Here is a 12,584-nt window from a genome sequence, read left to right as displayed (position 1 = left end):
CCAAACTGATAAAGTGTTCATTCGTGCCTTTAAAACTCGAGATGATGCGAGGTGTCGGAGAAGAGGAGGTCACCCTCCCATGACTGTGCCTTTCAGAACAGGGGAGACCTCCTGCCTCCAGCTCCGAAGAGACTTGGGGAGTCGTTGGCATAAGACCTTTAAACTGGGCCCCCAAGCTTCAGGTCATGCCTGCGGTTTAGAGGCGGGGCTGCAGGGGGGGCAGCAGAGGCTGAGCTTGTGTCATATCCCTTCTCAGGAGAAGCTTCCGTTTGGGGCTTGCAGTCAGTCAGGCGAATACCCCACTTACAGAGCAGCACGTCCCCAACTTTGTGTGTCAGAATCACCAGGACTGCTGCTTCAGAATGCCAGTTCCTGAGCCCCATCATGAGGGATCCCAGTTCCTAAGTCTAAGGAATTTTCAGTCTGTATTTTCAAGAGTATTGATTTTGACACGGTGGGCAAGAGATGATATTTAAGAAACACTAATCTTGTCAGAGTTCTCACAAACAAAGTGAAACGCTTCTGTTTAGAATTGGCAGAAGAAAATAAACAGAAGAACATTGGGAAATAGAAACAGAGCCTTCTGTAACCCAGCTGAGAACTCTGGTCTTTATACAACCTCTGTAGCTTTGGGAATAGAAGCTTCTCTGTCTCAGTTAGAGTGAAACCACATTTACTATTTAAATTCTTCTGCTTCCCTCAGTTGTTGCAAATCAAGGTAACCCATTGATAAGGTTTGATTTTCTTTTTGGAGACAGTTTTCCCACACTGGGGGTTTACTTGTCATTTCTTTAAGACTTGGCATTATATATCAGTATGAATAGGAGGAAAAAGCATTTTATTTAAATCACATGTGAGCTTGGTGAAGGGTATGTGGGGGGTCATTATATTATTCCATCTGTTTCCGTCTGTGCTTGAAATTATTCATTATAAAAATGTTGTTTGAAATCTAATGAAGAGGGAAGAACCTGACTGTTGTGAGGGGCTGGCTGAGTCATCGCACGCTCTTGCAGGTGTGAAGGATGGAGGACAGAGCCACCTTTCGAGACTCAGACTCGGGGCCTCATTTTCTCCTGCTGTCTCGCCTGACTGGTTTTTCTTAGCACCTCTCCCAGAAGTTGGGAAAGTGTGGCAGCTCTTTCACAGCAGGAAGTAGACATGATGCCCAGTTTTTTGAAGGCATGACTCAGTTCGGTACTTCGAAGATTTCATCTTCAAAACAGTGTGAGTTGTTTCTGTGATCTGTAAATTTGGGTTGCAGACCATTATGCTGTACTGTGGATACGTAGTGACAGTATTTTCCAGATAGAAGCTGGCACATGTTAAAGGCTAATTGTGCAGGAAAAAGTACATCAGATAAAATGATAAAGCGTCTAAAATGTGATGTTTATCCTATGTAGGGGCTGTGTCACGATGCCAAATAACTTTCTAAGCAAGAATCCTGATTTCATCAATTTAGCCATAGAAAAGGCATTTTTACATATATGTAGTCTATGAAATTTCAAGATATTTTAAGAAATCTTTGTTTTAATATCTTCAAATTACAAAAAACTCCAGTGTCTCAGTGAGTACTGCCATTTTACTGCAGCTTCCCAGCAGGACCCCTGCCTGCTGACGTAGTTTGTGATAACGGAAGTGGTGCCCGACCTCTAAATACATGAGAAAGGCTTAGAGGTCTTACCAGTTGTTTAAGGTAAGATCTACTATTAATGAGTAGCAAGTGTATATTTCATCAGACTGAAATTCATTGAGAAAATGTTCTAAAGAAATAGTCTTTCTATTTATGTAAAAAACAACGGTAAAAGTCTACATCTTTTCTTGTGCATTAAGACAGGATCCAGTAAATTTACCTGAAAAATACTTAAGGTCCAAGCTTCCTTCTATAGGGTCTGTGAGTTTCTCACAGAAGGATTCAGAACAAGCTCTTGGAAGCCATCCAAAGCTCCATTTTCTCATAAACTAAAGTAGTTTTACAGGATGATTTGTCCCTCCCCTCTGTTTCTTTACTTCTCCCTCCTCAGAAGAATGTGTTGTGATCCAGAAGTGTTTAGAACTGTTATAATTGTGACATTAATAAATAACGAGCAGCATTTTACAGTTGATTTCTGGGCTAAAAGCAGTTGGAAGATTCTGAGGTTTAGTTCTAAAAATCTTAAGTAAGAGTTGCTGGTAAAGCACCATATTTTAAAATTACATTTCAAGCAAGACGGGAAGATAGTCTTCAGGCTGATTTAGTGTTTGTAGTTAAATTCCAGCATCTTTAATGTTAGTTATACTTCATTTTTCATGGCTTTCTGCTGGATCTGAGGAATTAGAATGAGCACTGGCTTTTGCAGATGTTCAGATTAGGTTCTTAAAGAAAAAAAGCCACATTTCAGTATCCCTCTCTCTTTTCTTCCTTCTAAGAGAGAACGTGGTGATATTTGAAAAGTAAGCTATAGGAATAAATAAAACATTTAGTTAGCGTGTGTTTGAGCCAGGCTTCTGTGTTAGATTCAGAAAATTCAGTTGGTTATTTCTCCAGTTTGATTTTCTTAAAATTCAGTTTTTTTAAATTCCCATAGATGATGATGGTGAGAATAATGATGATTAAAAAGAAATTGGGGTTCCCTTTTAACTGTAAAAGTCACATCCAAGTATCTTCTTGGGAATGTTTCTCCTGTATTTTGTGTTAAATCTGGAAAATGAAAGTTTAAATTTCTAATGCACAGGTTAAATTTGGATTGGAATTCATATTCCAATATGAATTATCAATTCATATTGGTAACCAATATCAATAGCCAATTGGAATTATGAATTCCAGCTCTCTTGGTTATCAAGGTCTTCTTACTAAATATTTAAGACATTATTAAAAGCTTTGAACACAGTGACCGTTGGTTCTTTCATACACTTCTTTAGAATGCTCTTCACCCATCTTCCCCATCCACCCCTGAAATTTAATTGTAACCTAACTGTAAACTTGACCAACTGACCAAGACCACTGTTATAGGACATAACGATGATTCTTCAGCCAGATACCCAGACATCTCAGGTGTTTATCCTTTTTTTGTTGTTAATTATACAAATTCTACTTCTTAGTGTGGTGTCCCAAAAACATAATCTTGGTACAGGGTATCTTGTGCATTTTTAAAATGTTCTCCAAATGATAGAATTGGCTGTGTAGGGAAGCCAAAGTTTTTATATAGTTTCTCTTAGAGAAATAAAATTCTTTATCCTAGATCCGATGTCCAATTTTCACAAGATGATTGCTGAGAAGGTTATAGGCGGTGTCTCTGTTAAAAAGCATTGCTTTCTGTTAACTAGAAATGTGCAAGCAAGCCAGCGTGCCATAGCCTTAATTGCAGAAATGATCCACACTGCCAGCCTGGTCCATGATGATGTCATTGATGATGCAAGTTCCCGAAGAGGAAAACACACAGTTAATAAGATCTGGGGTGAAAAGAAGGTATGGCTTTTTGGTTTTTTAAATCTTTCTTATTAAATCCCATACTCTTTGGATTGCATTTATTTTCCAGATTTGTCTCATTAAAAAGTAAAATATGGGCTTCCCTGGTGGCGCAGTGGTTGAGAGTCCGCCTGCCGATGCAGGGGACACGGGTTGGTGCCCCGGTCTGGGAAGATCCCACATGCCGTGGAGCGGCTGGGCCCGTGAGCCATGGCCGCTGAGCCTGCGCGTCCAGAGCCTGTGCTCCGCAACGGGAGAGGCCACGACAGTGACAGGCCTGCGTACCGCAAAAAAAAAAAAAAAAAAGCTTCATCAAATGTGGTCTTCCAGCTTTCAAAATAGTTTTCATGTCTGGTCTATATACAGATGTTTGATCATGGATAACAGCACAGAAAAATAAACTTAGTGTTTCTGCTTCTTCACAGTTTTATATAAGAATTTGGTTAAGGAAGGAGATTTTTGTAGTTATCCAAAAAGCATATTTCATGAGGAATCACACCTTTTACTTTGGGGCTTACATTACTCAGATTCACTTTAATTGTTTAACCATTTACTAACTGCCACATGCAAGAGTTTCAAGGCAAGTAAATAAACAAAACTAATATATATATATATATGTATAAATATACACACATATATACACACACATACTCATACACATCTGTATCAATCTCAGAGGGATACTGTTCTCCCATGAAATTTTTACCTTTTTAAATAGAAGCTTTATAATTGAATAGTTCATGTATATTTTAAAGCATATTTCCACGTTATTTTATTAGCATTTCTTGAAGGGGGTGTGTAGAATGTGGCATCTTGTTTAAGGATGTTTAAATCATGGGTTGAGGAAGGGGATAAAATTCAGCAAATAAAAGGGAAGACCCACGGGCCTTCTGGGAGCAGGCATCTCCCGCCACACATGCCCTTCCCTTGGCCATCCTGCCCATTTGAAGCACAAACAAAACATTAATGTGAATGAGTTTTCCTTCTCCATACCTTCCCCGCCCTCACATGTCTGTAATACCTGGTTCCCACCTGTTTTCTAATCGTATTCAAAGAAAAAATATACCTTCATTATTATCTTTACATGCTGGTTTTTCTTTAGCGCACATGATTTTGTTAAATCTTTTTATTTCCGATTTTAGATGAAAAGGTTTTGTGTCCTATTGACAGAATTCTATACATCAGAATGTTGGTAAAAAAGGGTGGAGTTTCATTTTGGAGAGGCCCTGGGTAACTCTATGACATGTCCTGCAGTCTGCTGTGTCTGTTTTCAGAGCCTGTCCTTAAAGCTTTATACTTGAGCCCTTGGGCAAAGGGGGAGGATTAAGTGAACAAGTTAAGATTTTTCTCCTGGTCCCCTCTTGTGACTGCCTCTGCTGTTGGGGTCCCCCATCCTTTTTTTATTATTATTAATTAATTCATTAATTTGTTTATTTATTTATGGCTGCGTTGGGTCTTCGTTGCTGCGCGCGGGCTTTCTCTAGTTGCGGTGAGCGGGGGCTACTCTTCAACGCGGTGCTTGGGCTTCTCATTGCGGTGGCTTGTTGTGGAGCACGGGCTCTAGGCGCGCAGGCTTCAGTAGTTGTGGCTTGCGGGCTCTAGAGCACAGGCTCAGTAGTTGTGGCACATGGGCTTAGTTGCTCCACGGCATGTGGGATCTTCCCGGACCAGGGCTCGAACCCGTGTCCCCTGAATTGGCAGGCAGATTCTTAACCACTGCGCCACCAGGAAAGTCCCGGGGGCCTCCTTTGGAAGACTGTGTTTACACTGTCACCTGCCTCTTTCAGCTGCAAGGCTGGTCTGCCCTGCATGGGGCCACCTAGTCTCCCCTTTTTTGCCCGTCAAACAAAACTGCTAGTCTCCCCTTTTTTGCCCGTCAAACAAAACTGCTGTGTTACCAATAAAAATCCATTCGTACAGCACCTCCTCCATGAACCCTCATTCCCCTGTCTGGGTCCCTATCCCTTCTTTCCCTTAACCCCTCACCCCAGCCATCCCCAATGTGGCAGCTTTAGTTCCAAATGCTGGAAGCTTTTGGCCTCTGGGATCCCCAGGGCCAGGAGAGGAAAGAGGCAAAAGCCTAGGGATCCTGAGCCCTCAGCTGCTAATGATGTAGGGTGGATGATGGATGTGTGTGTACCTATAAATCATAATGTGTACAATAACTTTATATTTTTTATTTTATTTATTTTTGGCTGCATTGGGTCTTCGTTGCTGCGTGTGGGCTTTCTCTAGTTGCGGCGAGTGGGGGCTACTCTTCGTTGCGGTGGGCAGGCTTCTCATTGCAGTGGCTTCTCTTGTCACAGAGCATGGGCTCTAGATGTGCGGGCTTCAGTAGTTGGGGCACATGGGCTCAGTAGTTGTGGCTCGTGGGCTCTAGAGCACAGGCTCAGTAGTTGTGGCGCACAGGCTTAGTTGCTCCGTGGCACGTGGGATCTTCCCGGAACAGGGATTGAACCCGTGTCCCCTGCATTGACAGGCAGATTCTCAACCACTGCGCCACCAGGAAAGTCCTACAATGACATTATAAATGTATATTTACATTTACATCAAGATACCTTATACAGTATATGTTATATAAAATGACTAGTTGGTAAACATACTGAACATCACTAATTTTAGATACTAGAGAACTAACAGACAATAAAAACTTGGGACTTCCCCGGCGGTCCAGCAGTTAAGACTCCACGCTTCCACTGCAGGGGGCACGGGTTCAGTCCCTAGTTGGGGAACTAAGATCCCACATGCCACACGGTGCAGCCAAAAACAAAAACAACAACAACAAATAAAAAAACTTAAAATGTGGTTATGTTGCAAATTCTGTGGATTCAAATTCCACAAACTCTATCATTTATAACTACTCTATAACACCTATCCATATCTTTAAGTATGCAAATTAGTGTATTTGAGTACAGCATGTAATTCGGTCATGAATAACTTATAATTAGTTGCAAATACAATGCAGACGTTTGTTCACAATCTAAAGAAGGTTGGGAAAATATTGATTGGTGTTCAGTGAAAAAAATATTTTGTCCTGGAATGAGGGGCAGTGTAATAGCGTTCTAAGAGCATTGAACTTGGAGCCAAGATTCCTTGGTTTAGTTTTCATTGAGAAAAGCATGGGTTGGGCCGTGCACTGGTGTGTACTAAGTACTAGCTGGATAATTCCCGCTACATGCTCTTAGGAGTTGGGTAAAAAATGTGGGAAGACAGCAATATCCAAGGGGTGCTGTGCTCACAGAAGATCAGAGTGAGGGATCTGAGTGAACTTCCTGCAGGTGCCGCCTGAGCTAATTCTGCACATGAGTCTGCCAGGTGATGAAGGGGAAGGACTCGTTTGAGCAGAAGAAACAGTAAGTGCAAAGGCACAGCCACATAGTTTGATGGGAGAGCGAATGGTCCAGCATAACTAAATGAAGGCAGTGACATTTTGCTGGGGCTAGGGATGAAGCCAGAGGGTCAGGTACTTCCGTCTCTAGGCATTCATTTCTTCAGCTCTGAACTGGAGAGGCAGACTGGGTCATCTCTGAGAGCCCATCCAGTTCAAACAGCATCCCAAATCTGTAGCTGATTATAACGTAATCCTGCTGAGGAAGAGGAAGGGGAAAAATATATCCAGGATGACCCCCTCCCTACCTCCCATCCTGTTTCTCTTCTGAGAAGTTAACTTCATTGTTGGCTCCGACGCTCAGATATTGTTCTCTGAAAGCCTTCTTCTCTTCTAGGCTGTCCTTGCTGGCGATTTAATTCTTTCTGCAGCATCGGTAGCTCTGGCACGAATTGGAAATACAACTGTTGTATCTATTTTAACCCAAGTGATTGAAGATTTGGTGCGTGGTAGGTTAACTCTGACTTTTCTTCTTTTTTATTCAATCTTATTTTTTTGCCAAGCAAAAAAAAACCCCTCACATGACCACTTTCCTTTTTTATAGGTGAATTTCTTCAGCTCGGGTCAAAAGAAAATGAAAATGAAAGATTTGCACACTACCTTGAAAAGACGTTCAAGAAGACTGCAAGTCTGATAGCCAACAGTTGTAAAGCAGTATGTACGTTCTGTTTCTTTTCAAGTTAAAAACAAACAAACAAACCTCCTAGTTCTTTCTTGGGAGTTAATTCTCCTAGAAAAAATTTCACTGGAGAACCTTAAAATAGTAACCGAAATCCCAAGAGGTCATTGAGAAAAGAATTGCATCCCCAGACAGTGGAGAACTTCTGCTGAGGATTCCATTTTTGCTGTCTTCTTTTGCTATGCAAACATCAACTTTTCATCTTTCCTCCCAAGAATTGAATCAAAATAAGCTTTATAATATAGTCCCCAATCTAATTTCCAAATGGTATAACATTTTTTAAAATTAATTTATTATTTTTGGCTGTGTTGGGTCTTTGTTGCTGCATGTGGGCTTTCTCTAGTTGCGGTGAGCAGGGGTGGTGTACGGGCTTCTCATTGTGGCGGCTTCTCTTGTTGCGGAGCAAGGGCTCTAGGCATGCCGGCTTCAGTAGTTGTGGCACGTGGGCTCAGTAGTTGTGGCTCGTAGGCTCTAGAGTGCAGGCTCAGTAGTTGTGGCGCATGGGCTTAGCTGCCCTGCGGCATGTGGGATCTTCCGAGATCAGGGATCAAACCCGTGTCCCCTGCGTTGGCAGGCAGATTCTTAACCACTGTGCCACCAGAGAAGTCCCTAAATGGTATAACGTTTTGAACAACTTATCGTAACTAGTTTCTCTTGTGATTATCACACACACTGTTTCTTACGTTTTACATATAAAAAGTAATGAAGTACTGTGTTCTTAAGTATAATATTGACCTGGGAGAAAATATATGACTATCAGATTGTATTAGTGTTCTATATACTTTTTTTATCAGTAGTAGATCCTCCCAGTTATATGAAATATAGACAAGCCATTTTCCTTCCGAGTATAAATTGAGTGTGAACCATAACTTTTTTTACCCCTTGCTTTCTCTTTGGCCTTCCCTCTACTCTTCGCATAGTTTTTCTTTTTAAAAATCAGTTAGTATTATCCTTAATCTGTAGACTAAACTGTGGTATTCACTGCTAGCCCATGAATGAGAGACAATTCTCTCCATAGAATTGTTCATCTGACTGTCTCTCAGCCTAGCAGATATAAATGAGATGAAAACTGGGCAAGTAAGAGTCCCTTGTAATTAAAGCAACAAGAAAGGAAGACTTCTAAGGGCCACATGTCAGTTGCTGTCATGATACATAATTATGTTAGGTAATAATTATACCATAATTACAGTTAAAGAGAGCTTTTTCTCAGGCCTCTCAGGTGAAAAAGTCCTTTGCCAATAGTGCCTCTATTTGGAAAAGTGTCAAGAAATGTGTAACTGTAAGCCAGAAAAGAATGAGGGCAACGTTTCTTCCTAAAAAGACCTAAGTGAAACCCTAAGGAATGTGAATTATGTAGAACATGCTGGCCACAATCTCAGCCATTTTTGTCTTTTTATTGAAAGAGCATTTCCTTTTTTTATTATTATTATTTCCAAGAAATTGCGAGTGTAGCTTTCTAAAAAGAGAGAGACAGACAACAATATGATAGACACTAGAAAGCTAAATAAAAGAATAACTGATTTAAAATGGGGGCCATAAAGCTGTGACCTTAATCCTTCATTGGATTTTGATGCCAAAATCTCCATGAAGATGGAGACCCATCCTCATAAGGCACATTACTGTGTTCGGGGAAGCTCAGTAACAACTTCACAGGCCTGAGACTGCAGTTAGAAGCACTAGCAGGTAGTGGGGCTGTTGGAACTGGAAAACCTGAGGGTCATTGTCCACACAGGCCCAGGGCAGCAGCGTGACATGGGAGCCAGAATATGAACTAGTGCACTCAGTGATCGAGTCCTACAAGGGCCCGCAGAAGTGGAGCCACGTCATCAAGGAAAGAGTTAATTCACTCTCCTCTGCTTAGGAAGCCAAGACAGGATAGCACGTGTATTCGCTTATAAAGAGGACCTCATCCTTCACAGATCAGCAAGTTAAAAGTGGACTTGCATATTAATATGGCCCGAACCTCGTTAAAAATGAAATGTTTTATACTGTCCACTAGGAGGCATGCTGGCATCACCCCAGAACTACCCACTTTTCATGCGATTTATTCCTAAGCTCCAGAGCTGTTGCAATAATAAAGCAGAATCTCAGTGTGAGCTCTCTGAATAAAAGTTTCTATATTTAAGTGCCTATGGGTAGAGATGTTCCAGAGGTGTTATATATTCAGAATTGCTATGTTTGTGCAATCTTGCTACTTAAAACGCAAAGACGTGAGCTCTGAAAGAACGCATGCAAAGCAAATCAGAGATGCCAAAAGGAAGGAGTAAGGAGAATTTAAACATCAGAATCATTATAGCAGAACTAATGGAATTCCAAGATGTTAGGGGAATTTGAAGGAAACTTAATAGCTTATAATTCATTGTCCTAAGAGCTATTTAATGGAAAATAGTATTAAGATTAAGAGAGGGCTGTTTAGGATTGCTTTGGGACACTGATTGATGTTAAAAATAGAAGTAATCTTGAAAGATGATTGGCTCCTTGTTTCTACACATAGTCATGCAAAATACGTTGTGTAACTTACCAATGAACACTATGCCTCGTTCCCCAGAAAATCTGATGGGAATGAGACCAGAGGGGTGGCCCATCTGGTGTTACTCAGTCAGACAGCAGCTGAGCTGGGATTTGAACCCAGAACTGGGTATGATAATCCTGCAGATTCATGTATTTTTCTCATTTCTTTCTGAATTTCTTTTCTCTCGAGTGCTGCATGTGGCCTGGAATCAGTTGACTGTCTTCCTGTTACCTCATTTTCAAAGTTACAGAGGGCCACCACAGAATTTCGGTTTGTGGGTCATATCTGCTGAACACCTATTTTTGGTTATGATATTCTTATCTAATCTACAAATAGACCTTATTCAAATTTTAACAGTTGTTGTAATATTGTTATATCAGTAACAAATGGGAAAAAATTTTTTCTGGCCCAGGATCTCATGTGGCATTTAGTTGTCAAGAATCTTTTTTTTTCTTTTTTCCTTTTTTTTTTTTTTTGTTTTTGTTTTTTGCGGTACGTGGGCCTCTCACTGCTGTGGCCTTTCCTGCCGTGGAGCACAGGCTCCGGACACGCAGGCCCAGCGGCCATGGCCCACGGGCCCAGCCGCTCCGCGGCACGTGGGATCCTCCCAGACCGGGGCACGAACCTGTGTCCTCTGCATCGGCAGGCAGACTCTCAGCCACTGCGCCACCAGGGAAGCCCTTCTTTTTTTTTTTTAATTGAATTATAGTTCATTTGTAGTATAGTTGTGTTAGTTTCAGGTGTACAGCAAAGTGATTCAGTAATATCTGTATCAGATTATTTCCACCATAGGTTATTATAAGATATTGCATATAATTCCCTGTGCTGTACAGTAAATCCTGTTGCTCATCTGTTTTACTTATAGTAGTTTGTATTTGTTAATCCCATACTCCTAATTTATCCCTGCACCCTGTGGTAAACATAAGTTTGTTTTCTATATCTGTGAGTCTGTTTCTGTTTTGTATATAGATTGATTTGTATTGATTTTTAGGTTTCACATATAAGCGATATCATATATTTGTCTTTCTCTGACTTACTTCACTTAGTATAATATTCTCTAGGTCCATGCAAATGGCAATATTTCATTCTTTTTTGTGGCTGAGTAATATTCCACTGTATATATATACACCACATTTTCTTATACTGATCGTCTCTTGATGGGCACTTGGGTTGCTTCCATGCCTTGGCTATTGTAATAGTGCTGCTATGAACATTGGCGTACATGTATCTTTTTGAAATAGAGTTTTCATCTTTTCTGGATATACGCCCAGAGTGGGATTGCTGGATCATGTGGTAGCTCTATTTTAGTTTTTTAAGGAACCTCCGTACTGTTTCCATAGTGGCCTCACCAGTTAACATTCCCACCAACAGTTCCCTTTTCTCCACACCCTCTCCAGCATTTATTTGTAGATTTTCTGATGATGCCCATTCTAACTGGTGTGAGGTGATACCTCATTGTGGTTTTGATTTGCATTTCTCTAATTAGTGATGTTGAGCATCTTTTCATGTGCCTGTTGGTGATCTCTGTGTCTTCTTTGGAGAAATGTCTATTTAGGTCTTCTGCTCATTTTTTGATTGGGTTGTTTGCTTTTTTGATACTGAGTTGTATGAGCTCTTTGTATATTTTGGATATTGACCCCTTAATGGTCACATCATTTGCAAATATTTTCTTCCAGTCCATAGTTGTCTTTTCTTTTTGTTGATGATTTCCCTTACAGTACTGTGCAAAAACTTTTAAGTTTGATTAAGTCTCATTTGTTTACTTTTGCTTTTATTTCTTTTGCTTTGGGAGACTCATCTAAGAAAATATTGCTGTGATTTATGTCTAAGAATTTTTTGCCTATGTTCTAGGAGTTTTATGGTGTCATGTCTTATATTTAGGTCTTTAAACTATTTTGAGTTTATGTTTGTATATGGTGTGAGGGAGTGTTCTAATTTCCTTGATATACATGTAGCTGTCCAGCTTTCTCATCACCATTTGTTGAAGAGACTACCTTTTCTCCATTGTATATTCTTGCTTCCTTTGTTGTAGATCAACTGACCATAGGTGTGTGCGTTTACTTCTGGCTTCTCTATCCTGTTCCGTTGATCTATCTGTTTTTGTGCCAATACCATGTTGTTTTGCTACTGTAGCTTTGTAGTAGTATTGTCTGAAGTCTGGAAGGGTTATGCCTCCAGCTTTGTTCTTTTTCCTCAGGATTGCTTTGGCAGTTCTGGGTCTTTCGTGGTTCCATGTAAATCTTAGGATTAGTTGTTCCAGTTCTGTGAAAAATGTCATGGGTATTTTGATAGGGATTGTATTACATTTGTAGATTGCTTTGGATAGCGTGGCCATTTTAACAATATTAATTCTTTCAATTCGAGACTGGGATATGTTTCCATTTCTTTGAATCATCTTCTGTTTCCTTTATCAATGTTATATAGTTTTCAATGTATTGATTTTTCACCTCCTTGGTTAAGTTTATTCCTAAGTTGGTTTGGGTGTTTTTTTTCTTTTTGATGTGATTTTAAATGAGTTTTTGTTTTGTTTTGTTCTGTTTTGTTTTTACTTTTTCTGATA

The 12,584-nt window shown here is 40.4% G+C and overlaps 1 protein-coding gene across 11 annotated transcripts in view; it reads left to right on the top strand.

Annotated features, from left to right (window-relative positions):
* PDSS1 (decaprenyl diphosphate synthase subunit 1) overlaps positions 1-12,584 on the top strand; it is a 59,655-nt gene that overhangs the window by 14,015 nt on the left and 33,056 nt on the right. For 9 of the 11 annotated variants that reach the window (XR_009542542.1, XR_009542545.1, XM_060160629.1 and 6 more), the window contains exons 5-7: positions 3,304-3,445; positions 7,171-7,282; positions 7,378-7,487. Coding sequence is in view for 7 of the 11 variants with exons in the window: in XM_060160629.1 (XP_060016612.1) it covers positions 3,304-3,445; positions 7,171-7,282; positions 7,378-7,487 (364 nt within the window). In the remaining 4 variants the exon portion in view is untranslated. Of the gene's footprint in view, positions 1-3,303; positions 3,446-7,170; positions 7,283-7,377; positions 7,492-12,584 lie in introns of all 11 variants that reach the window. The other 2 variants (XR_009542551.1, XR_009542550.1) reach the window with 1 other exon arrangement.

The sequence above is a fragment of the Lagenorhynchus albirostris genome, chromosome 1 (assembly GCF_949774975.1).
Source record: "Lagenorhynchus albirostris chromosome 1, mLagAlb1.1, whole genome shotgun sequence".
Taxonomy (NCBI): domain Eukaryota; kingdom Metazoa; phylum Chordata; class Mammalia; order Artiodactyla; family Delphinidae; genus Lagenorhynchus; species Lagenorhynchus albirostris.
The sequence above is the reverse complement of the archived record's forward strand: the minus strand, read 5'-3'. Positions and strand labels throughout refer to the sequence as shown.